The 27,500-nt window shown below is 27.5% G+C and overlaps 3 protein-coding genes across 8 annotated transcripts in view; 1 reads left to right on the top strand and 2 right to left on the bottom strand.

Annotated features, from left to right (window-relative positions):
• LOC124949192 (heterogeneous nuclear ribonucleoprotein K) overlaps window positions 1–27,500 on the top strand; it is a 141,703-nt gene that overhangs the window by 112,380 nt on the left and 1,823 nt on the right. For all 4 annotated transcript variants that reach the window (XM_047493883.1, XM_047493884.1, XM_047493885.1 and 1 more), the window contains 4 exons: window positions 25,578–25,706; window positions 25,879–26,377; window positions 26,556–26,713; window positions 26,843–27,012. In XM_047493883.1, coding sequence (XP_047349839.1) covers window positions 25,578–25,706; window positions 25,879–26,377; window positions 26,556–26,713; window positions 26,843–27,012 — 956 coding nt within the window. The remainder of the gene's footprint in view (window positions 1–25,577; window positions 25,707–25,878; window positions 26,378–26,555; window positions 26,714–26,842; window positions 27,013–27,500) is intronic.
• LOC124949198 (cytochrome b5-like) lies at window positions 11,209–17,114 on the bottom strand. Of its 3 annotated transcripts, none has more exons than XM_047493896.1 (3): window positions 16,957–17,114; window positions 16,521–16,692; window positions 11,209–13,034 (listed from the first exon to the last, which is right to left on the bottom strand). In XM_047493896.1, exon 3 carries the CDS (start codon window positions 12,993–12,995, stop codon window positions 12,591–12,593), a length of 405 nt encoding a protein of 134 aa, XP_047349852.1. In that variant the 5' UTR covers window positions 12,996–13,034; window positions 16,521–16,692; window positions 16,957–17,114; the 3' UTR covers window positions 11,209–12,590. The 3 variants fall into 3 exon arrangements, with proteins under 3 accessions (XP_047349852.1, XP_047349851.1, XP_047349853.1); XM_047493895.1 differs by having other exon boundaries at window positions 16,425–16,692; window positions 16,957–17,111; XM_047493897.1 differs by lacking the exon at window positions 16,521–16,692 and having other exon boundaries at window positions 16,957–17,048.
• LOC124949197 (cytochrome b5-like) lies at window positions 17,660–23,068 on the bottom strand. Its single transcript, XM_047493894.1, has 4 exons — window positions 22,864–23,068; window positions 19,527–19,867; window positions 18,722–18,820; window positions 17,660–18,200 (listed from the first exon to the last, which is right to left on the bottom strand). Exons 2-4 carry the CDS (start codon window positions 19,807–19,809, stop codon window positions 18,154–18,156), a joined length of 429 nt encoding a protein of 142 aa, XP_047349850.1. The 5' UTR covers window positions 19,810–19,867; window positions 22,864–23,068; the 3' UTR covers window positions 17,660–18,153.

Below are 27,500 nucleotides of genomic sequence, written 5' to 3'. Positions count from 1 at the left end.
CAGGATTTTTTTTTCTTTTTTAAAACAAAAAATAGAAGAAAATTTTAGTACAACTGGTTAACAAATGAGATTATTAATTAGCCATCATTTTTCTGTATTTTTGGAATTGAAAATTGACTCATTATATCGATTGTTACGAGATTGAAATAGATATCAAAACAAAAAAAATTGTCACGTGATCTAGAAAAGTTGTTACAAAAAATGAGATCAAAATATGGAGGAAAAAAAAGAGTGTATAGTTTCTAAATATCGATATTTTGAATTAACTGTCATTTTTTAGGATCTTCCTTAAAAAGTAATTAGAAGATAAAATAAAATTAAAAGAAAGAAAACAAACAAAATACATAACATGTAATTAATAACATTCATTAACAACTTCATATATATACTTTATTTTTTTCTTCTTTCTTTTTTTTTTTTTTATCAAAATTTTAAATTAGCCACCATTTTACTGTATCCGTACAATTGTCGATCGACCACTCACAATATCAATATTCAGAATATAAATCAATAGAATTAAAACAAGAAAAAGAATTATGTATTACGTGTTTTCAAAAAAAGTTTTTGAATAGGGAGAGAAAAAACATGAAAAATAAAACGAAACAAAGAGAAACATATTTTTCGAAGATGGCGCACTGATCGAATGTTAACAGAGTAGTAGTCAGTTATGTATAGAAGAACCACCACGTGCTTTTCTCTTCTTTGTTTGCAAGAATTATAAGACGATGGCCGGTTCTTCTTCTCGTCTTCTTTTATTCATCTCTTTCACTTTTCTTTTTTCTGTTCGTCTTTCTTTGTCTCTCTCTCTCTCTCTCTCTCTCTCTCTCTCTCTCTCTCTCTCTCTCTCCCTCTCTCTCTCCCTCTCTCTCTCCCTCTCTCTTTCATTCAATGAAAAGTTTCAATGTAAAATTAGGGCGACATCGATTGAAAGGTCTGCTGTATTGAGTAGCCCCTTTCGTTGCACCCCTTAAAAACTTTTTTTTTATCGTATCGTGTGTGTGTGTGTGTGTGTGTATATATCTTTCTGAGGCATACAAAGTTTCAAAAAAGAGAAAAACAGATTATAATGTCTTGACGAAACATTTCGAACGAAGTTTTAAAATTCAAAATTCCATTGCATATACGAAAAAATTTGTCTTCTCTTTTTATCGTCTCTTATGTACATATCTCTGTTTCTTTCTAATACGTACCTAGATTTCAAGCAAGAGAAAGACGATTTATATGTCTCAGGGAAACATTTCAAATGAAGTTTTAAAATTCAAAACTTCGTTGCACAACCGACAAAATTTTTTTTCTCTTTTTATCATCTACTACACATATATCTCTATCTCTTTCTGATGTGTTCATAGGTTTCAAGAAAGAAAAGGACAGGTTATATATCTCTACGAAATATTTCGGGCGAAGTTTTAAAATTCAATGCCCCAAATCGAATTTAATTTTTTATTTTCTTATTTCTTATGTATTTATTTTTTTTCAAACTTGCTTTCTTTAAATATATTCCTTTCTTTTTTTTTCTTTTATATATATATATATATATATATTTTTTTTTTAAAAGAAAGAAAAATAAATATTATATATATATATATATATGAAAACCAATGTTCACCTATTTTTTATTTTTTTATTATTATTAGTTTGAAAGAAGTCAGACATTTTTATTTATTGAAGAAAAATAATAAATAAATAAGACCGATGTACTCGATTTAGGGAATTTGAAAAGAACATGTCACGTTTCTCGAAAGAACGAATTGCCATTGGTAGATTCTCAGCACGTAATGGAAGATCGAACGAAAGCTATTAAACCAACGCGTTTCGAATAGGAGCATGCAATGAAAGAAATTTATGTATGTATGTGTTTTAAGAGATGAGAAAGTTGTTATACTATTTTCTTTTTTCTTTTTCTTTTTTTTTTCTATAAAAAAATTTTCTATAAAAAATTTTCTCTATAAAAGAATTTTTCTTTTTTATAAAGAAGAAAGAAAAAATTCAAAGAAAATTGAGAAAACAAAATAAAAATAACAGTATTAATATAGGTTGGGTCAAAAGTTCCTAGTGGGATGAAAAGTTACCAGATAATTTTTTAAATAAATTATTTTTTTTTCGAGATTTTTCAAGAAAAATTTATTTAATTTTCTTTTTTCTTTTTCTCTTGTTTTTTTTTTTTTAGATTGTATAAAAACGCAAACTTTATGCTTGTAAATAAAACTGTAGAAAATAAAAAATTAGCTTAGCAAAGTCACAAAAGAGGAAGTAATTTATTTATTAAGAAAAAAAATCATCTAAGAACTTTTAGCATACTCTTATAGAAAAAAAAAGTATAAATAATTAAAAAAAAAAAAAAGATTTGATAAAAAATATGATAAACCTCTCTCTCTCTCTCTCTCTATCTCGCCATTATTTTCTCTTCTATTCTTAAATTTTTTAATTTTACTTTTTACTTAAAACCCTTTTACATAAAACCCTTTTAGATAACGAATTAAAAATTTTAAATAATACTTCTTAAGGAACAACAAATTTTTCGCGTAAAAGAATCTCATAAGTTTTCGAATTCATTAGAATCGTATAATTTTCGAATTTATTCGAACAACACACGCATGCTTTAGTAGTTAAATAAAAAAAGAAATAGAGGGAGCGAGGAGAGGAGTGATTGGGGTGGAGAAAGATACATATGTCTTTATGTGTATTTGCACACGTTTGCTAAGGAAAGTAGATGGAAGCTGCAAAAGTGGCTAAACCCAGATTCTCTTCTTTATCTCTCTCTCTCTCTCTCTCTCTCTCTCTCTCTCTCTCTCTCTCTCTCTCTCTCTCTCTCTCTCTCACACTTTCTCTTTACCTATCTTTTTCTTTCTTTTTTCAATAAGACGAGCCGAGAAAATTCGATGTAGGCTAGCCCTTTAACTTTCCCTTTTATCAAAGATCCCTAGAATGTTATCACATCTCTCCTTTTAAGGCAAACACTTCGACAAATATACGTTTTTCTTCAGGACGATTTCTCTTTCCTTCCTTCCTTCCTTCCTACCTTCCTTCCTTCCTTCCTACCTTCCTTCCTTCCTTCCTTCCTTCCTTCCTTCCTACCTTCCTTCCTTCCTTCCTTCCTTCCTTCCTTCCTTCCTTCCTTCCTTCCTTCCTTCCTTCCTTCCTTCCTTCCTTCCTTCCTTCCTTCCTTCCTACCTTCCTTCCTTCCTTCCTTCTTCATTTTCACTTGATACGACTAACAAATAAGATCCTCTTTGAATCCTTCGGAGTATACTGGATCATTGATCGTCTCAATATTATCTTTTTTTCTTATTTCGTACGTAGTTATTTTCGAAAATATTTATATTTCCATTAATTAATCCTTGATATGGGTTATGGACGTTGTAGAGAGATAAAAAAGTTTCTATACAATTTTAGAAATTCAATTATCCTTTTTTTTTTTTTTTTTTTTGAAACTTTTTAAGCTGATTCTATATCGTTTTTCTTTGTTTTTTCTTTTTTATTGTTTCTTTGTCAGATTTCTAAACCGCAAACCTAATACAATTTGAAATAGAAAAAAGAAATTAACCTAAATGATCTCGAATGAAAGTAATCAATTTTTTAAAATCGAAGAACTTTTGACTTAATCTATATTAAAAAAATGTCTTTGTTAATGTTATAAATTTTTCATTTTCATTTAATTTTTCTTTTCTTTCTAAATAAAAGATTACTTAAGTAATATTTAATAAAAAAAATTAAAATTACTTTAAGTAATATTTAATAAAAAAAATAATATAAATTTTTCAACAAAAATTTATCGTATTCTTTTTTCTTTATCTATTTTAAATAAAAAGAAGAAAAAAATAGTTATTTTGCTAAAACAAATATTTGATAAGAAAAATTTTCTGGAGGAAATTTACGATCTTGGTCAATTTTCTTTTCTTTTTCTTCTGTTTCGTTTTCCGACTCTTTTATTTTATTTCTTTTCTTTTCTTTTCTTTTTCTTTTTTTTCAAGGAGCTAAACAACACTTGGAGAAATATTTCCCTTCGAATCTCTCTCTCTCCCCCCCCCCCCCCCCTCTCCCTCTCTATTTCTTTCGGCATTATTCCAATGGTTTATGTCACGTTGTTGCGTGTTACGAAACGTAGAATCCTTGAATTTTCGAATATTTCTCAATAAACTCGATGGGAGAAGCTCGACAAAAATGACAATACAATCCAATTCCATTATATAACCCAACTCGAAAAGAACGAAAATCAAAAGGAAAAATCCGAATCCATTCGACAAGATACTAAGATGATCTAGAAAACGAGATTAAATGCGAAACATGATCTCGATCATTTTCCATTTCATCTTTCATTCTTATATGTGTTTGTGTGTGTGTGTGAAACCCTACATATATATATGACGTTCCATAAAATATTTTAAATCTAACAAATTATACAAATATTATCCCATTCATATAAATTATACTATATACATATAAAATATATTATATATATATTTATCAGATAGAATATATAAAATGTTGAATACATGCATGAAAAATATTTTATATTATAAGAATTATTACATATATTATTATATTATCATAATTATGCTATCATATTTTTTATTTATAAATATATATAATAAATATTTTTTACTTAGGACATTTTTATAATTACTCGAAATGATATATTGATCAATTGAAAATCTTAACATTTTCACATCTTACATAATTGATGCATTTGCATATAGATTTTTTGTTTTTAATTTTAATTAATTAATTAGTTAATTCATTTATTTGCTTTTCTTTACTTTTTTTTAAGTAAATCATATCAAATGAACTAAAATTGAAATAAGTAACTAAATGACTGTAACAAATAATATCAGAAAGAAGGGCGTTATGTGTGAAGGATAGAAAATATTGAAAGATGTTGAAAAATAAAAAAGAAAAAGAGAGAGAGAGAGATTCAAGGTAACTTGAAATGTGTATTCAAGGGTGACTCGAAAACTGTATATTAAAAAGCTTTTAGCAATATTAGACCACCACCAACGGGACACTTTCTTTTCGTTACAAAGATGAAGGGGAGGAAATTTCAACGGGTTTTCACGACATTTTCATTCCCACCCCATTTTTCACCCCTTTTCATCCTTCCATCATGTTGTCTGTTTTGTTCACTCTCCATCTTTATCTCTCTCTTTTTCTCTTTCTGTATATTTGCTTTATACAATTTTTTGTCAATCTCTTTTTTATTTCTTTTGTGTCTTTATTTATTACTTTTTTTATTTTTTTCTTCTTTTTTCTTTTATCTATTCGTGGAAAAAGAATTTATCAAAAGACGTTTTTTAAGACTAATCAAGATACATTTCCTGTAAAGATTTTTTGTATAAATCTTTTTACATTTTTTTTCTTTTTTTTTTATTAGAATAAAATAAAAAAAAGAGGTAAATTCTTTTATAATATCATTTAACTTTGACAATGATATCCATATCTATATAGATTGTATTTTTGATTTTTATGATTTTTGAAATTATCGTTATTTCATATATTTAATAATGTCCATATATTTTTGTAAGTATAAATTTACTTAGTATAGTATAATTATACTATAATATAAAAGATTATATAGGGTGCAAATTATAGTATTAATTACATTATAGTATAAGGAATTATACATAACGTGTATATATATATATATATATACACGTTATATATATAATATTATAATATGTATTTTTATATTCAAAATTATATAATGTTCAAATTATAGTTTTTATTATACTATAATATAATATAGAAAATATAATGTCAAAATTACAATATTAATTATATAGTATAATTTTACTTATACCATAATTTCCGTATTATCTAATTTTTGTGTAAATACGACAGAAAAAGAAAAAAGAATTAGGTCAAAAAAAGTTAATAAGTTAATTATTATTGAATATTTATTAATATACAAATCCTCGGATAATGATAAAATAAAAAAAAAACAGAAGTATAATACAAGAGCAAAAAAAATGATTCAGAAATTAGAATTTCATCGAACTTTATTATCGAATTTTATTACTTTTCTTTTGTTTATTCTTCGTAAACTTTCTTTTACTTTCAAAGTCATGGTTATAGTTCTCTTTTTCTTTTCTCGTTTAAGAAAAAGAAAAAGAAAAAAGGAAGAAAGAGAAAGAGAGATAGAGAGAAAGAGACAGACGAGCGTAAAGTAGCGACGTGGTTCATCGATTTTGCGGACGTAAGCTTTGGCTTGGTAGTTTTCGTCTTTTTTGCGAACATCGATGCATGCCTCTCTCTCTCTCTCTCTCTCCCTCTTTCTCTTTTCTTTTTTCTCTATCTTTCTCTTTCTCTCTCTCTCTCTCTCTCTCTCTCTCTCTCCCTCTTTCTCTTTTCTTTTTCTCTATCTTTCTCTTTCTCTCTCTCTCTCTCTCTCTCTTTTTCTCTTTCTCTCTCTTTTCTCCTTCTTCACAGCATCCCTCAGAAGCTCCGATTTTCTAGGGCTCGTTAAAATACTTTCGAAGCGACGTCAACGACTACTGCTATTATTCCGAGTATGCTTTTTCCCCCTCTTTCTTCTCTTTTCATTTCTTTTTCTTTTTATTTTTCTCTCAACGATGTCGAAAACTTTGAAAACACCACTAATGGTGACTCTTGACATCGTCTATCGAGGATCAATTTCCTTCGGGAAGTAAAGCGGGAGGAGATAAACTGAACGATAACTTGCATGGACTCTATTTTATATTTATATTTTCTTTGTTCTTTTTTTTTTGTCTTTCCTTTTGATATTTGTCGATATATTAAGTTCGGATATATATTGTATATGTACCATACATCTTGTATATTTTTGGAGTCGGATTGGTTCATGGTTATTTCGAAAAATTATCTTTAGAAAAAATCTTACAAAAATTAATTTAAATTTCTTATATTCTCATATTATTAAAATATAACTGGCATGTGTGTATATACACATATGTACATATATATTATATATGTATGTAAATACTGTATACACATATACATATATAAATATATATATATAAAGTTATCTTATGTCTTAAATTTTTAGAATTTTCGTTTCTATTTTTTTGGTTGAGAATAAATTCTTAAAAAATAAAAAGAAAGAAGACAATATATATATATAATTAAATATATATATATATAATTGTTTTCTTTTTCTTTTATTGTTTGAGAATTTATTTTATACATATATTGTGAATCTATTTTATATATACTTAATATACACACACATAACTGGAACAGACTATATTTCCTCAACGGTTGAAAATAGACAAAAATATTACAAATCAAAAATATTACAAAGACAAAAATATTACAAATCAAAGAGAAATAATGTTAGATGGTGCATCAGAAAAATGCAACTGCACTTTTTTTTAATAGAAAATAAATTTCTATCTGCATTAATTGAAACAGTTTTTTATTTTCTACATAAAAGTATTAACATACTTATGGCCGAAACTTATACATTAGGAAGTTATTACCCGTGGTATTACCCGTTCATTAACATTTAACGACAACCCTAAATAATTCAGAAAAATTTATCTATGATAATTTTCTAACGTATAAATTTAGGACATATATAATCGTATCTCCCATGTTCTGAATATTTTATATAATATTTATTTTTTAAACAAATAAATGTGCGCTCTGCTCTCTCTCTCTCTCTCTCTCTCCCCCTCTCCCTCCCTCTCCCTCCCTCTCCCTCTCTTTTTCTCTCACGCGTTTTTTTTCTTTTCGTTTACGAGACAATAGATATGGATATTTATTCCCTCCCATTTTCGTTCAATCAAAGTCACTTAATTTTAAGATGAACAGTTTATTTCATTATCTGTTCTTGTCTAATGAACACGATTCGTATATTTAAACGCCCCCATTCATAATACCCATAGCTTCGTTTTCTTTTATTTTCTCATAAAAATGTATCTCACGTGTTTAAATTCACTCTTTTCTTATCTGGTGACCTCGAAATTTTATAGAATTTTAATTATATATCTATTAGCTTAGGTGATTTTGACTTATCGGTTGAGTCTTATCTTTTTTTTCTTTTCTTCTTTTTTCTTATACTTTCGATAAGAAATGTTATGTAAAAAATAAAAAAGTACAAAAAAAAAAAGAAATAATGAATAAATGGAAAACAATATTTTCTTTTATTAAGATTATTAAATTGCTGTTCTGATTTTTTTTTAATAAAAAGAAATATACATACATACATACATACATATATATATACATACATATATACATACATACATACAATACACACACACATATGTATATATGCGCATATACTTGTGTTTGTATATAATTTCTTTTTTCTGAATTAAATATCTTGATTTTTTATTTTACTTCTTTACATATTCATTTAATATTACTATATATCATTGTTCTCCCTCTTTTTTTTTTTTTTTTTTTTTTTTTTTTTTTTTAAGAACGATGACAAAATAAGGACGACAAAAAATAAAAGGACTTGAAGAGATACTCCTCTTTTAGGGCTTCGCGTTTGAACGAGCCGAGTCGCGTGCAACTCACTCTCCTTGCGTTTTCCTTTCCGCGTGGGTGGATGCGGTTTACCGACGCGGTCGAGTGCGTGACACATGTGGAAAACCACATATCCTTCCTGTCCTTCGGATACCATATGCTTTCCATATTCACTTCCTGTTCCCTATGAGACAGGACGAACTTGAATACTCTGTGACTCATTAATTAATACGAAAACAGAATTTATTTTTTTTCTTCTTTTATAAATAAAAAATAAAAATCAGTATAATTGAATCGATATAATACAAAAATGAGATTTCTTTTCCGTTAAAAAAAAAAAGAAAATAAGAAATCGATATAAATACATGGTGATCCACATATCCATGAACTTTAAGAAGTTTACGATAATCTGACAAAAAAGATCAATATTATTTGTAATTATTTTATCGATATGTTACCCTTATGACATTGTACAAGTAAATCATTTTAGATATTTCAATTTCAAATCTAAAAAAAAAAAAAAAAAAGAAACATTTCTTTCATCGTTTCAATTTGTTGTACGTCTTGGAAAAGTATTGGCAATATTAGGAATTGTCTAGATATCAAGAATTGTTTAGATTTCTAATTAGAAATTGAAATTACATGATCCAACCGAGAACACGTCTAATCTTGTATAAATTATTCTCATTTATATTTAATAAAACAATTAATTGGCGTGATACATGCCTAAATTCTATTGACGATGAGATGGTTTTATTTCGTTCAATTCGATCAGTTTTAGGAAGAGAGGATAATGATATGACCATATAAATCGATTCGAGTTGTTGATATATCAAGACACCTATTATTGCAATCAGAACATTAATTTTTAACCAAGATATCGAAATTTTTCGTATAAAATTACGCAATTTCAAAATTATTGTAAGTTTCTTAGTCACTATGAAGTTCTTAGTCACTAGTTGCATCAGCTCTTCGAATAATTATTTGTCTAAATCTTAAATTTATACATTGAAATATATATTTTACTTAGGACATAACAATTTTCGTAACAGTTCAGTTATAACTTATCAGGCTGTAAAAAATATAAAACTCGAAAGATTATGAATCGAATTCGTTGGAATGAATACATTTGACAATCTTGAAATTTAAATTTATTTTCCGTATATTTCAGTCAATTGTAAGATCATCGAATTTCATAAATTTTTTTTTTTTTAGCGATACCGAATGGTATTTAAGAGGATAATAAAAAAAAAATAATAAATGATCGGTAGTCCTTAATTATCCTTTTTTTAATGGATTTTATGTTGACCAAAATAATATACATATTTTTTTCCCTATATGTATTTTTCTTTCTCACTCTTTCTCCCTCGTATATTGAATAAACATAACATTAAACATTATACATATATGTAGTGTTTATCGATTACATACTATCGATCGAAACAATAATAGAACGAATTATAAAGCCATTTTTGTCATACATAGCTGTATGATAATACAGCTACAGTGTACATACACACACATTTACATTATTATTGGTATTACATATATATATATATATATATATATATATATATATATATATAATATGTATGTATGTATGTATAACTGTGTATATATGTGTGTGGGTATAGTATATAATATATACTCGTATGTAGTTTGTCAACATTCCATATTCGATCATTATAGATAGAACATTCATCAAAACGTAGTAGAGACGTAGTATATATGTATATGTATATATATATATATATACAGGATGGAGGTCAAAAGTTGCAAGATAATTTTAAAAATCAATTCGATACTCTTTTTCCTATCTTTTTAGGTTAATATTTTTTTCCGTTTATGCTTTTTTCCTCGGATTATTAAAACTACAAGCTTAAAATGTCTCGATAAAGAGTAATTGATTTTTTTAAATCACCTAAAAACTTACGGCCTAATCCTCGTAATTTTACCATTGTCGATAAAGGTATTCCAATTTATAAATGAACGGATAAAATCAAAGGGTTTCAGATGGTAAACAGAAGTAGAAAAAGTATGCTTCAGTTCGATCCGAAAGTAGAGAGAAATGCAATACTACTATTCGAGACACTTTAACTTTTCCTTTATTCTACATTTCTTCTTATTTCAAAGATAAAGAAGAAAAGAGAAAAAGAAGAAGAAATAAAAGAAAGTAAAGAAAGAAATCGAAGACGAGAGAACCCTCTTTGTTGCCAACTTACCTCCTACTTCGTCACTTTTTTAATTAACGATCTCTCGAACTTAATCTTTTTCGTTTTTCGCAATAGTATCGTTCAAATAACAATAACAACAACAACAACAACAATAATAATAATAATAATAATAATAATAATAATAATAATAATAATGATAATGATAATAATAAAAAAAAATAAAAATTTAACTAATTCAAAAACAATAACAAATTTTGTATAACTTTTTATTATTTTAGTAACCTTTGTCAATATTTTTATAAACCTTTTATAATTTTTGTCAATATGTTTAAAGTTCTTAATAATTATTTTATGATTTTTATCTTTTTTTTATTCATTTATATTAATTTTTCTTATGTAGATTTTTTTTATATTATTTTGATAAGAAAAATCAAGATGTCGTTGTGTAATAATATTCAAATTTAACGAAAAAACGAGAAAGTTCTATATAAATTTTTACATTCGAAATATATATACATACATATATCTGTATATTTTTTTTCAATACTACTTTCATTCTTTAAAAAATGACCTTTACTCTTCTTCGTTTACTTAATATTTTTTTTTTATTACGCTATTATTTATTGTTATCATTACTTGATAAGGAAAAAATGTATAGAGATGTCGTTGAGTACGATTTTACTAGCTTTGGTACAAAAAGGCGGGAAATTCAAAAATTCTATTTAAATTTGTTCATACCTCGAAATATTTGAAATTTCCGCCGTGTACATGTCTGGAAAGGAATTTCTCATTGCCGAAACGATTTCGTCATTTCTCTTCTCTCTAACTAGTCTTTTTTCTTCTTTCTTTTTTCTTCGCGAAATTCCCTGTTGGTTGTTAAATTTGTACACATGGCTAGCTACGACGAGGGACCGTTCGTCTTCGTTAACGTACATACGTCCAATTTCTCTCTCTCTCTCTCTCTCTCTCTCTCTCTCTCTCTCTCTCTCTCTCTCTCTCTCTCTCTCTCTCTTTCTCTTTCTCTCTCACACTCTCACACACACACAAATTAGTTATATGTCATTTCATCGATCATGGTAAGAGATATTTTTTTAAACTGTTGAACGTTTTCAACTTCGTTTCTTTTTTGTTCTCTTTGTCTTCTAATGAATTACTACATTTATATTGTATGTTAGTATAAATATGAGTATATATATATATATATATATATATCCTGTGCGTACATACATATATACATACATATATTATGTATGCATATACATAAGGATGATTGACAAAGAGAAAGAGAGGGTAGATAGAAGTCATCTTATCGTGTAATTTTAATGGATGAAATGATAAATAACGTATTCGTTACCAACAACAGTCAGCTGTACAAGACAGTAAAACTGTCCAATCACCATTTTTCATAATAATAGATTTATTTCTTACAACCTATGCATGTATCTAATTTATAGTAGTCAATTTTGTAATGACTTAAAGAAACATTATAAACACTTAAAGAATAATTATGAACACAACAAAAAAGAAAGAAAAAACTAACTCACACTTAGACATATTCATCGTAAATTACCCCATTTTTTACTTACAGGTACATACATAATACGTTTGTATATTATTGATTATAAGTGATATGAAACGATTTTAAAATAGCTGTGTGTATATATATATATATATATATATATATATATATATATATATATATATATATATATATGTCGTGTGTGTATATGTATATACATATCGTGCGCACATGTGTGTAAAATGATTTCTTTCGATCGCAACAATGCAGAATTCTTTGCTAAAACATGCTAAAATTATTTTTTTTTTCTTTTTTTTTTTTTTTGTTATTTTATTCTCTTTTTATTTATACAAATATGAATCGCTAAATCATGATATTAATAATGATAATGATAATGATGATTATGATAATGATATTAATTAATCGTTATCGTTTTTATCTTACGATAATCATGACATATTGTAAAATATAATGGCAGCTAAAAGCATAATGGCGGCGATTAGGGTATAAAATGGCGCTCCTGGTCCCTTAACATATTTTTCCTTTTCTGGTTGTTTGTTATTATAACCGGCGACCCAACCTTTTTTTAAAGGCTTATTAGTTCTCTGTGATTGTATAAGTTCGCCTATCTTATATTTATTCATTAGATCAAGAGCATCTTGAGAATGGCCGACGTCATTGAAATTTTCTGTACCATCTTTTCCCGCGTGATCGATAAGAATCTCTTCACCGCCTGGATGTTCGTTCAAAAATTCTGTAACATCGTAGACCTTGTCGTGTAGAATTATTACTATTTTTCCGGTACCCTTTGTCTTCTGTACTTCTTCTATGGTAAACTCTTTCAATTGCACCATCTTTGCTTTTTTCTTTTTTTAATTTTTTAGCCTCGCGATCTGCAAACGATTTATAATTATATTAGTTACAAATTCCTTTCTATTACCTTGATTAGTAAAATTCATTCTTAATGTATTATATATTAATACACTCTTTTTATATCTGTGCATCCATTTTTTGATGACTTTCGCAAGCTCGCGCGCGCGTATGTGTAAACCTTAATAAATGATGAAATTTGAGCACAAATCCTAAATATATGTATGAACAAGAAAAAACAAAAATTATTGACATTATCAAAAATACGATATCATCTTTCTAATATTATCAATCGAGGTTTATGTAAGATTACAAATGGAAGTGACATAAGACTGGAAATAATAAAGTCAAAGACAATAAACCGATTAAATAATACATATTACATAAAAATCTTATTGTCGTTAAAAAGAAATTTTTAAGATTATGCATAATAAACGATATTGAAATTAATAAAAGACTGAATTGTATTAGACATTGGATATACAATATTCGATTCAACATGGGGGGAAATAAAAAATATACCGATTTGTTGTAATATGTTACAAAAGTAGACAAACGTATGTGATACGCGTATGTAATTTAATTCTCTCTCTCTCTCTCTATATATATATATATATATATATATATATATATATATATATATGTACTCCCTACATATATATATATACATATATATATGTATGTATGTATATCTATTGTATCATTTTCCTACAAACGAAACACGTGTTCGACTCGTTCTTCTCAAGTATTATTCATGACCTTGTCTGTTTAATATGCATCATGTGTTCCGAAAACATGCTGATTGAATTCGATAAACTTGACATTTATCCTTCTTTTTTTCCTTTTCTTTTTTCTTCTTTAAGATTATTAAATGAATTTATAAATAGTACTTTATAAAATTAATAAATGCATAAAATAAATAAAAGATAAAGCATATTTTTTTCTTATCTTGTTTTCCTTTTTTCGAAAATCTTTTTTTCTTTTTTTTTTGAATAATTGAAAAGAAAAAGAAAAATACGAAAACAATATCCATTCGACACTGGACCCTCTCTTCCTTCACCTCCACCGTCAGTTGCGTATTATAAAATCAAAAATGAAAGTGAAATGAATATAATAACGGAGGTAAAGTATAACGTAAGTTCAAGGATTATCGCAATGACCGTCGATTCGTATGTAGAAAAAAAAAGAAGAGAGAGAAAGAGAGAGAGAGAGAGAGAGTACTATAGTAACAGACTGTTGTCCTTGAGACGAAGCCGGTTTCTCTTTTAACGATTCGTACAAAGATAAATCCTGTGTCATTATTCCAAGATACTTGAGAAAATCATTGACTTAAGGGTCTTTCTGCATTAAATATTTTACTATACAACCATAGTAAAATAAAGAAATAAAGAAATATCTTTTACAGAAAATTAACAATATTTCTTACATTATAATGCGTCGTTTCAATAACATAAACAAAGTTGATATATGAAGTCTTTTTAATTATATTAACGATAAATAAACCCATCAAAGCGTATTAACAAAGAAAGACTGGAAAAGAAAAGAAAAGAAATAGAAAAAGGAAAAAGAGAAAGAGAAAGGAGAAAAAAGAAGGCCATAACCATTAACTATGATCACATCGTTGCATCAGATTAACCATAATGATTAATCAACGTTATTTTAGAACGTCCTTTCCATTTTAAAATCGATTTTTCTTACTGGTTGAATAACAGTGACACAGAAAAATGTGCTCTCATTTGGACATCATATTGTCGTGATCGCCATTTTGCATAGTCATTCTCTTCGCATATAACCGATGATTGATATCATGTTTAACTTCGTATTTCTTGTTTTCAAACGTGATGACGTTAAACAATCGGTTTTTTCTTCTTTTTTTTCTTATCATAATTTTTCTAAGAAACTTTGTAGTTGCAAAAATAACAAAGTGTATCTCTTCGAAATATTAGGATCATTTAAAAGTGAGGTTAGACGAAGATATAAAATATTATGAGATTCGATTCTTAAGGTTAAAGTAAATAAAGAAAAAATAAAATTTATTTCTTCATTAAAGAGATAAATCGCAATTGCATGATTTTGTCATGAAAGAGAAAAAGAAAAGAAAAAGTGGATGGAACATAACAATGTACTAGTTAATCTCGTAGAATATTAGCTTATGAAGAAAAAACTAATGAAAAGATAACAAATTTATGTTACCATTAGAGATCAACCATAATTACATAACTTCTAAAATAAGAAGAATAAAAGCAAAAGAAAGAAAAAGATATAATACAATTCATCATGTTCATATAGTATTGTTTCCACTCACACACTGTTATATTGAAGAAATTATGTATCATCCCGACAATATTTATCAAAGTACTCTAACGTAATCTCATACAAAGATTAGATTAGAATATTGATATTATAATATTTAACATGAACTTCTTCTATTTCAAAAGAATTAATCAAAAATCTAACATATTGGAAAACAAATCAATCTGTTAACCCGTCGAATAGCCACCATTGTTGCTCGTGAAATGACGCCTATTGTTGAAAAAAAGAAAAAAAATAAATACATAACGAAACAAAAAAGGAATATACGAAAGGTTAAAATTATTGACGAGTATTCGTCACGAGAATATTCGTTCCGCTTTCCGCAAGAAACTTTAATACTCCTATGATTACAACGGTCATGTATGTGTACACTCGACTATATAACGAGAGATATAAAACCCCAGTGGTTCTCAAAGATACAAGTAAGGTACTATTAATGAAACTCTCGTCTTTTCCATTCGAAGTTACGTAATCGAGATTTGCCATATCGTTATATATAAAGTAAAGAAAAGGGAGAACGTATGATCTTTCTTTTTTTCTCTTGTATTTTTTTCCTTGTATTTTTTTTTCTATTTATATTTATTATCTTCCTAATATCGTTTAAAAAATATGCTAGTGAGAAATAATAATAAACAGAGATTAAAGTTTTTTGATGTGACTTTAGTTTACTTTTTTCTTTTTTTTCGTCGAATCATATCGACGATATTCTCATCTTTACAAAAAAAATAATCTCTCTTTTTAAAAGCATCCGATTAATCGTCAATCAATAACATTTTCTCAGAATTCAAATTTCATTTGATACTAAATAAATTTTATTCGGTAGTTTTGCTTGTTGTACACTTCTCCGATTCATCCGATGAAATAATCGTTGAAAACGTCAGTGATAAGAAACAAAATGTAGGCCAAAGCGGAAAGATCCAAGAAATCAATGTCACTGATCATAGCTAATTAATTATAACTAACATGAACGAACGAAAACGTTCATTGAGTTAATTAATAATTTTCTAAATTCAATAAAATCAAAGGAGTGATATAACAACCAAAAAAAATAAATAAAACTGAATAAAAAAGGAAAGGCAAATTTGTAGGAGAACCTGTACCTGTGTCTTACTAATTTTCTCTCTTTTCTGTCGTTTCTCTTCCTTTTTCTTTCTTTTTCGTTTTTAATTTATCTTTTTTTTTTTCTTTTTTTTTACTTCTTTGTCACTTCAACAATCACTCTTGTCATGTCCTGTTACTGCTGCTGCTGATGTTATCGCTGTGTTGTCGTTGTTGCTGTTGATGTTGTTGTTATTATTGTCGTTGTTGTCGTTGTTGCTGTTGATGTTGTTATTGTTATGATTGTGTTCTTGAAATTCCAATGTGCCTCTGGATGATAGGGAAGAAAGAGTGAAAAGGCAACAAAATTTGATAATATAACCAAGGAAAAATTTAGATTGGGAAAGAGTAAAAGAGTAATAGAGACAGAGATGCACTGTAGATACACAAAGTAGATTAATAAAATATTTTTGATGAGTATATTCGAAAATCACAATAGAGATAGAAATAGAGACAAAGAGAAAGAGAGAGGGAGGGAAAAAAGAGAAAGAGGGAGAGAGAGAGAAAGAGAGAGAGAGAAAGAGAGAGTCTCACCTCGCACAACCGCACTCGTAGAAGCACTGCCGATATAAAATAACACGCTAACGTTCGGTGAGCTTTATCTTTCCCCTTCTCCTTGTCCTCCTCTTCCTCCTCCCTCCTCCCTTTTATCTCTCTCTCTCTCTCTCTATCGGTTATGTGACCCCACCAATCTCTTCCCGCTTCGTGTTTATCTCCTTTCAAACGAGTAGCAAGTGATGAACGAATACGACCCTGACGATCATTTTCTCATCTCCTTCGAGATTTATCATCCTATTTTGGGGAAGAGAGATATGTATATAAGGAGAGAGAGAGAGAGAGAGAGAGAAAAGTATCCTACGATTAGGAATTATATATATATATATATATATATATATATATATATTAGGTTGGTGCGTATGAAATGTCGGATTTTCTTTAATATATTCACTTAAGAATCCGACATTTCATTCGCACCAACCTAATATATATATATATATATATATATATATTTTGTATCCGTTTTAAAGTTAGGATTTTTTATCATCAATTAGATAAAATCAGAATATTTTGAAACATTAAATCGAAAAGTATCATTATCAAAATTTATCTTTGAAATCCGTGTCTCGTGTATGTGTGTACGCGCGCGCATTTGTGAGCGCAGAGAGGGAAGAGAAGATCGAAACATGATGTAGAGATTTTCATTTTTCTTTTATTTTTCTTTTTTTTCTTTCTTCTCTCTTTTTTTTCTTTTTTTTTTTTTTTTTTATTTTTTGTCGAGAAAAAATTTTTTCCATCGAAATTGTTTTCTATGATCTTAGGAATGACTAAGTACTTTCAAATATCACTTCCGATTAAGGTACGATTAGAATCAGTGAAAATATTGTTTTCTTGGAATTTTGTAAAATAATCTTATATCTACTAAATGATATGCGTATCTAAAGATACATTTCCGATCAGGATTTCGTTTGTATATCAATTGGATTGTAACTTTAATGAAACTAATTATTATCTAAAGATTATAATTAAACTAATATTTTTCAATTAAAATAAAAAAGGAGATTTGCAAATAAGAACAAAATATGTGGAGCGTACAGTCAATGATTATTGTTGTCGAGTATATGCAATATTTAATACGATTATGTTTATCGTTATTACAAATGTACTTGAAAAATGCTTAGTCATTTTAGGTGTATATTTATTCGCATGCATGTACGTGTGTGCATCGTATACTCATCGGAAACGTATATGAACGTGTGTGTTCCTATGTGAGTTATCTTCTTTTATGTACATGTAACAAAAAGAGAGGAAGAGAGAGGGAGGGAAAGAGAGAGAGAGAGAGAGAGAGAGAGAGAGAGAGAGAGAGAGAGAGAGAGGTAGAAAGAGAGAGATAAGTTTACAAACTTAAAGAGAATTCAATATTAACTTTGTTATTTGCTATTTTGACGTTCAAGGTCCATATGACCAACTGATAATTATTAAAAAAAATGGAAATAAATCGATGGAGGAGATGGAGAACTTGTTTATCGACAAATCGTTATTTTCTTTTTTCCTTCTTTGTTATATAACACACATTCTTATGTATATATATATATATATATATGGACTACATATATATATATATATATATATATATGTAGTCCATATCCTAACATTTATATCATATGATGTATATTATATGATATATGTATTATATCATTGAAGTACACATGCGATTGAAAATTATATGTAGGAGTCCTCTGATATTTCTAATTCTACTAAAAAACATAGTAATACAATAAGATACCGTAGATAAGAATACCTGCGGCGATCACAATCGATATTGTCTTGTTATTTTCTTCTTTCTTTACTTCTTGATATTCCCAATTGTCATCATCTACGATAGTTGGTTTTGTCATTGCTAAAATGTGAAAGGGAGATAAAAAGACAAAGAAAACAAGTATGAGAAAATTATGTTAGATATTTCCATAAATTAATAAATAAAGTATTTCCATTGATTAATAAATTAGGTATTTCCATAGATTAATAAATTAGATATTTCCATAGATTAAATATTTTTATAGATAATTTTAATTCTAGATATAGAAGAAAAGAAAAAAAGAAAATTAAATTTCTAAAAAATGAAACAAATATTCTTCTTTTTTTCCAGATATACATTTCCTCGTGAAAATAAATATAATTTTTGTAATATTTTTTTATTTTTCATGATATTTAATAAAGAAAATGAAAAAGTGTTCTTTGTATTTAAGAAATTAAAAAAAAAAATCGAATTCTCATATTGAAACGTATTTTTCTATAGAAAAAAAAATTCTTCTTCATTATAAAAAATATTTTTCGTCCACTTAAATAAATTCGTTTCATCTTCGAAAAATTATTTGTTCTCTTTATTAAAAATAATTTTCCTATTCTAGAAAAATTGTTATCATTCTCAAAGAAAAGTCTTATAAGTAGAGTATACAAAGGATTAGCAAAGAAATATCTTGTTGAGAAAGACGCTTTTTATGTGGACCCCATCATTTAATCAAAAGATCAAAAGGAAATATCTTTTTTTTTGATCTTTCAGATGTCTATTGATTTAAAATTGGAATTTTCTTTAATGATACTACCTTGAATCGGGTCGGAGGTCGAGATGGTGGTCGTAGCATTATCGTTGTTCACTATCTCGCCTATTTTGAAAGTCTCCTTAAGCATTATGGCTTCCCCGCTATGTCCGATGTCATCGAAGCATACGGTACCATCTTGTCCAGCCAAGTTTATCAATACTTCCTCTCCACCAGGATGTTCCTTTACAAAATCTGTTAGATCGTAAACTCCACCATGTATCACCATCCATAAGTCCTCTTTTTTGTTGTGACGTTCTACCTCAATTCTTGTATAAACGTTCGCCATGATCTTCAGATTAATACGAATCTTCTTATCCCTATTTATTTATATTCTTTTTCTAAGCCTGCACAAGTTGAAATTAGAAACGTCAATGGTATCAATGATGATAAGAAAATAAAAAAAATAAATAAATAAAAAATATTTTTCTTTTTTCTTTATTTTTTTTTTAATTTTTTTTCAATTTTGTTTAATAATTTCTAATTAAAGGTTAATTGCAAGATAATGATAAAGAAGTAACATAATTAATGAATAAAAATTTCTTAATATATTTTTTTTTCATTACTTTATTTTATCTTACTTTATTTTACGTTAGATAATCTTTAAATAGAATTTAACTTCATTACGATTAAATAGATAAGTAGATAGATAATTAGATGAATCAATTTAATTTTGCAACTTATTCCTAACGTTATATTTTGTTTAGATATATTTTTTTGTACTTCTTTTATTTCTTCTACTGTTTTTTTTTTTGGTATTTCTCTTTTTATTTTCGACCCCGACCAGCCTACTGTTTATTTATTGGATTCGGATACTCATGACGCGATATAAGGATATAAAACGAAAAGAAGGTATGATTTGTATCGAATCTAGAAAGAATTCTCGATGGACTCAAAGAAGCTAGCATTCAAGGACTAGCGATGGGAATAATACTCTTGCAAATATAACACGTATAATAGTTATTGTATTCATAGCTCTTTATGTTTGACTATGTGTGTGTATGTGTGTATATTTATATTACATAACAGTTATTTGTCGATATTTCATATAAATTAGCTTGCACAACTATTTCAATTAATTGTAATACTCCATTGAAACCGGAAAATATCTTTTTTTATATTATTTAAATTTAAAATTTGGTATAATTAAGAAATCGAATTTATTGTTGTATTTGTAATTCGTGATTAATAAATATTAAATAATATTTATTTATCGATCGATATATTTTGTCGTTTTTCATAAAAATTATTGTACATAATTATTATCTCGAACCACTATAACTTCTATTGTCAAATGAAAGATATTTTTTGGTTGTTTATATAAAAAAAAGAATAAAGATAATATTTATCGTAAAATATTTATAACTCAATAATCAATACAAATAAATATTAAACAATATTTATTTATCGATAAGAATATATTATGTAATTTTTTTTATATGGTTTACTTTTTTATATAACTATTTTTTCTGTTAAACGTCAGACGCTATTATATATATCATAAAAATGATAATTCTTTTCTCTTTTCTTTTTTTAATATTTAAATTCAAAAATTTTGTATTCTTATTAAATCCATCATATATTATTATTATTATTATTATTATTATTATTATTATTATTATTATTAATATTATTGTTGTTGTTGTTATAGTTGTTGATGTTGTTTTCTTTCGTAACAAATAAGCGTTTGTTCATTTATCGTCTCACAAATAAGATTTGTTTGTTCTTGATCTAAAATTTCAAAAGCTAGAAAATGGAATTAGTCCCATCGCTACTCGGCAATGATCTATTCTCGAACACGTTTCGATCGGATCGCGCGACGGACTTTGAAAGGGAAAGTAGGCAAGATCACGACTCGTATCGTAAAGAAGTAGAAAACGATAAATAATATATATATTTATATGTATATATATATATATATATATATATATATATATATATATATATATATGTTTATATAAAAGAAAGAAGGAAATATAAGCAAGAAACATTACCTCGCATCTTGACATTCGTCTTACATATTCTTGTCCACACATTATATACCGGGTGTTTAAAATGAAGTTTTACAAATTTCATATCTAAATGACGATATTTTTGAGAAAAAATAATTCAGACAAGAATTATCCGATTTCGTGAGAGAATATTAATGGCATTTATTGTTTTTATTTAATGAAAAATTTTAAGATCATTTTAAAGCCACCTTATCTCCAGATAGGTCATGTATTTCTTTTCCAATATTCTATATCTACATATCTTTTTTTTACTTCACTTTAAATAGATCATTATTTATTTATAGCGAAGTTATTTATTAATGTGACTTAAAAAGTTTCCGTTTTAATATTTTTATCTTTTTTTTTTGTTTCGTAAATTTCTTATTGGAAATAACAAAAAAAAAAAAAATACATTAATTTAAATTTCCAATTTGTGATCTCTGTTCAATTTGCTAACAATTTCTATTCTTATCTTTCTCCTTTTTTATATATCTTCTAATCTTGAAAATAATAAAACAGAATAAAAATTGATTAGAATATGTAATTTGATATTTGTCAAATATGCCAATAATCTGAATCAATGAAGTAACGATCTTCTTATTATCATAAAAATCTAAAATTTTTTTTTTATTGGAATATAATAACAACGTATTCTACGTGAAAAGAAAATAAAAACATAAAAATAAAACAAGTAATTTTTGTTCGAAATATTTTTTTATCCACTTTATCTACTTCAATTTTTCAAGATATGTTACGTATTACTTTTTTTTAATTACTCTTTAGAAATAACTTTTATTCGACATTTTCTTTCTTTCTATTATCTTTCTCTTTCTATTATAAATCAATGAATAGAAATTGTTTGAGATAATAATGAATATATATATAATGAATATATATATATATATATATATATATATATATATATATATATATATATATATATATGATTCAATACAAATACTGTATCGATCTATCGATCGGTAGAAAACGTTAAACAATACGTTTCCTCTTTTTTTTTTCTTTTTTTTACATCGAAATTTTGTATCTACGCTCCTAAAAAGATATATTTTACCTTGAAGTTTTATCAAAAAATATACAAATGTGACACATTTTTTATCTTTTCCACTGTTTCACAATAATATATTTAATATGTTTTAATTTTTATTCATTACGAATTGACGATTAAAAGTGAATAATTTATGTAAATTTTAAATAATAACATGGCAGAGTAATCATTTCTCATTCTCTATCCTTTTTATGTTTCTTTTATTTTTACTGTTTTATTTATCTATCTGTTTAAACATTGTTAATGAGGATAACAAATAATACAGTGAACGACTAATGAGTCTCACCTGTGATTAAAATGTAATAATTACGTAATCCAATTTTAATTTTCGATAAAAATCCCCGCAAAATAATTCGAAAAATTATCCATAAATCGTGAACACTGTTTCTTCTTTATCTTTTTCTTTTGTTATTATTTTTTCACCATCAGAGTCTTAATCATTTAGCTTTTTCTGTTATGATCACTTCAACACGACTGTCGTATATTTTCTTTCCTTTCCAATCTTACTCCAGCATTGTTCGCAGCCGTGACCTGCGAACTCATCAAAATTTATAATTATTTAGATAGAATGGGCAAACGTCACCATGCGCCTTCCGCATAGATTACACCATTTTCTTTTCACATAAATACATACATATTATACGATTCGAGTGTAATAAGAAGCAAAGAAACAAAATTGAATTACGTTTATTCTTTGATAAGTTAAAGTTTTAAGAAAAGAAAAAAGTATAAAAAAGATTATTATAAAAGTATTTTTTTATAAAAATGATAATCATTATGGTAAAAATTTTCGTAATCGTTCAGATCATTTTTTCTAATATTTAATCCACATAATTAATTTTAAGTTTATTGAAATATTTATATTTTGTGCTTTATATCAAATAGATATTTGCATTTATTTTCTATTGTTAATTCTAATTCACAAAAATTCAATTTTTTTAATAATTTCAAGGATCAATATTTTATTAGGTTATTTGCAGTTATTAATTTATTTTTATTAATTTATTTTTTAATCATAAAATTTATTTAAAATTTATTTTAAATATATTTTATATTAAGTAATTGTTAGCGTTTATTATATTATTTTTAATCCATAAAAATTCATTTATTTAATAGTTACAAATCTCCAGTTTTTTAATAATTTTTGATTGTTTTTTTTCTTTTTTTCTCTTTTTTTTGTTACATATTTGAGAAATCCAACAAGTTTTTTCTTTTTTTTTTTTACAAATCGTGATTATATCAGTCTGTCTTTCGAGAAAAACTAAAGGGATGGATTACTGTTTACTTCATAGAAATTCAATATCTGAACAATGTCAGGAGAGTTGCGAGAAGGAGGAATGAGGAGGAAAAAGTGGAGGCTAAACTCAATGTGAAAGTATCCAGAACGAGCAGAAGTTTCTAAAGCGTATCCCACGGGATTCCAAGTCCTTCTTGTCCCCATATCGTGGAAATAGGTATCTCACGATATCTCATACATAGAAAATCTTTCATCCAACTTTCCGTTCTATATCGATAAATCTTTCTTCTTTCTCTTTACGGACGTACGACCAATAAAATTATCGTTGTTCTATCTATCGTCGAAATTAACAATTGACGAATTTATATAAAACATTGTTTATTACATATTTCTTTATGTATATACCCATATGTAATACTCATATATGTTATTAATTCATATATATGAATAATATATATATATATATATATATATATATATATATATATAAAACTATTGAAAAATTCATATTTTTTTGTATTTAATTAATTAATTTATTCATTTACAGTATTTTTGTTTCTATGTATGTATTTATGTGTCACGTTAATTCGTACATAAAAAAATTACGTTATACATACTTAGAAACGATTAATATGACTTATTTAATTTTTAGTTTATCGATATTATTAAAATTTGTTGATAAATTTCTTATGAGCCGAATGTCAATGAATTTCAAATTTGATTATATTCGAATGATACTTGAATTCAGGCTTTTTAACGATATCGTACAATAGAATGACAACATATTGTGGATCTTTTGTCGTTGAGGAAATAGAGCTAGTTGAATTGTCGGATCAAAAGCATGAGTAAAAGAGAAAAGGGAATTGAGAAGGGAAGAGAGAGAAAGAGAGAGAGAGAGAGAGAGAGAGAGAGAGAGAGAGAGAGAGAGAGAAATAATAGAAAGGTGTTAATGGCGGCGCTTTGATCTATGTAATTAAACGGCACGATTTCAACACAATGTCAAGCATTTTCACACTGACGTGAGTATCCGAACGGATTAGATTGCTTTTCTCTTGACAACGTAACGTTTCGAGCCAATGTTACGTATCAGATCGAATCGAACCTACAACGAACACATATAAGCGCTCTTTCCCTCTGTATTCTTCGTCAATGTAAGGTCGTCAACGATCGATGTGTAATAATTTCAACATCAATAGGTTAGGTTATCTTCAACTACGACTATATTGATATGTCCTATGACGTCTGTCATTTTGTCAATATAACAAAAGATAAGAATTAAATTTTTATTGATCAAATTAAACTACTCTTCACGTTTTTCAGGTTAATTAGGTTTTCCTCTTTTTTTTTACATATTTAGTGTAAATATACTTGAGAGAAGCATATACAGACACAACATATAGTTGTCAACGATCAATTTGTAATAATTTCAACATCAATAAGTTATCTTCAGCAACGACTATTTTTATATGATCAATGGCATCTGCCATTTTATCGATATAACAAAGGATAAGATTTAATTTCTATATTGATCAAGTTAAAATGTTATTCAGTTTTTTAAAATAATTATTAATTAAAAGAATATATATATATATATATATATATATATATATATATATACACACATACACATATACACATACATTATAATATATACATCGTAAGGAAAAAAAAGAGAAAATAAAAAATGCTAATTTTTCCTTCTTGATATCGACGATGTAGCATAATTGTAGTATCTCACGTGACATAATTTGCTCATGTTGCAGAAAACTGGAGCCAGAATCAAGATCTACTCCAACTGCTGCCCACGCAGTACGGATCGCTTGATCAGCATCTGCGGGAAGCCAACGACGTGCATAGAATGCATCCGCGAATTAATCGCTACCATTAAAACAGTAAATAAAAAAAAGTCTTCATTGAATAAAAATAAATGAGTATATATTACATTATACATATATATATATATATGATACGTATATATATATATCATTTTGTTCATACGTTCCTATTATTACACACCCGTTTTTTTTACTTGAAAGTTTCAACTAAGTTTCTCTATTTTTACAGTCGCCGTTGAAAGGTGTCAATAGTCCATACGACCCTCACAACTTCGATGATTATTATGCAGACGAATATGGTGGTTATGGAAGTGGAGATGGCGGCCAAGGAAGAGGCAGCGGTTTTGGAGGTGGTCCAGGAGGTCGTGGAGGCGGAGGTGGTGGTGGCGGAGGAGGTGGCGGCGGAGGTGGCGGCGGAGGAGGTGGAGGTGGCGGAGGCGGAGGCGGTGGAATGCCACCTAGACGAGACAATCGTGGTGGTGGCGGAGGTCCCGGTGATATGAATCGTGGTTTTCCACCATCGTCAAGAGGTGGACCTCGTGGAGGAGCTGGTGGAGGAGGGGGAGGTGGTGGAATGACGGGTGGCCCGATGGATCGTGGATATACTGGTAACTCGAGAGCTGCTGGAGGTGGTGCTGGTAACGGTGGTGGATACGACGGAGGAAGGAATGCCGGCTATGCTGGAAATAGGGCTGGTCCGCCACCTTATGCTACTGGAAATTATAACGGTAAGGAGTCTCGCCTAAATCTATATTAATAATTACGTTTTACGTCGAAAATTATTTATTATAAACAAAATAACGCAACGTTTTCATTTTATCAAATATTACTGACAAAAAATTTATTATTAAGTAAGAATTTTTAACAGCCCTTTTATTAGCTTATAATGCTTTTGTTATGTCATAGGAGATGGTTGGGGTATGCAAGGTAGTGGTGCACCAAACGGTTTAGGCGGTGCTGGTAACTCAGGAATGAGTGGTCCATCAATGGGTGGAAACAATCAGGGAAATCAAAACAATATGAGTGGAACCAAGACTAGTACTCAAGTCACCATCCCTAAGGACGTAAGTCAATGTCACTTCAGTATATTGTATATATATGATTATCTGATCTTCATAAGTAATAAACTATTACCAAAGCTGTATTTAACACGAGAAAGCAGTTGTTACATCGTCATCCGTTTTTGATTTTAGCTCGCAGGCGCAATAATTGGTAAGGGTGGAGCAAGAATCAGGAAAATCAGATCGGACAGTGGCGCTTCGATCACTATAGACGAGCCATTACCTGGTAGTAATGACCGGATTATCACAATAATCGGCTTACCCAGTCAGATACAGATGGCTCAGTACCTTCTACAACAGAGGTAATTATCGGGGGCTATAATTGATCGTTTATTCGAATAATCATTGAACGATTTTGTGCTTCCTTCCTACGAATGTTCTTTCCTCGAAATCCTATCTTTTGCATTACATCATTATCTAGTGAAAATATTTTTTCGTATCTGTTGTTTAATAAAAAAGTAATATATTACGATTTGATATATGAAATTTTATAAGAAAAGGATGTATATGCTTTATATTGATTTCTACACTATATAATATAATGCATTCAATTATGTCATATATCTAATTATAATATTAACAAATATGAAGATTTATGCAGAAAGTCTTATAGGAACATTATATATTATATTAATATGTAATATAAATGTTATGTTTTATATATATATATATATATATGTTATATATATATGTTGTGTGTATATATATATATATATATATATATATATGTGTGTGTATGTACGTATGTATGTATGTATGTTTATACTATAGTCATATAATAGCTCGCTAT

The sequence above is a fragment of the Vespa velutina genome, chromosome 5 (assembly GCF_912470025.1).
Source record: "Vespa velutina chromosome 5, iVesVel2.1, whole genome shotgun sequence".
Lineage (NCBI taxonomy): Eukaryota > Metazoa > Arthropoda > Insecta > Hymenoptera > Vespidae > Vespa > Vespa velutina.
The sequence above is the reverse complement of the archived record's forward strand: the minus strand, read 5'-3'. Positions and strand labels throughout refer to the sequence as shown.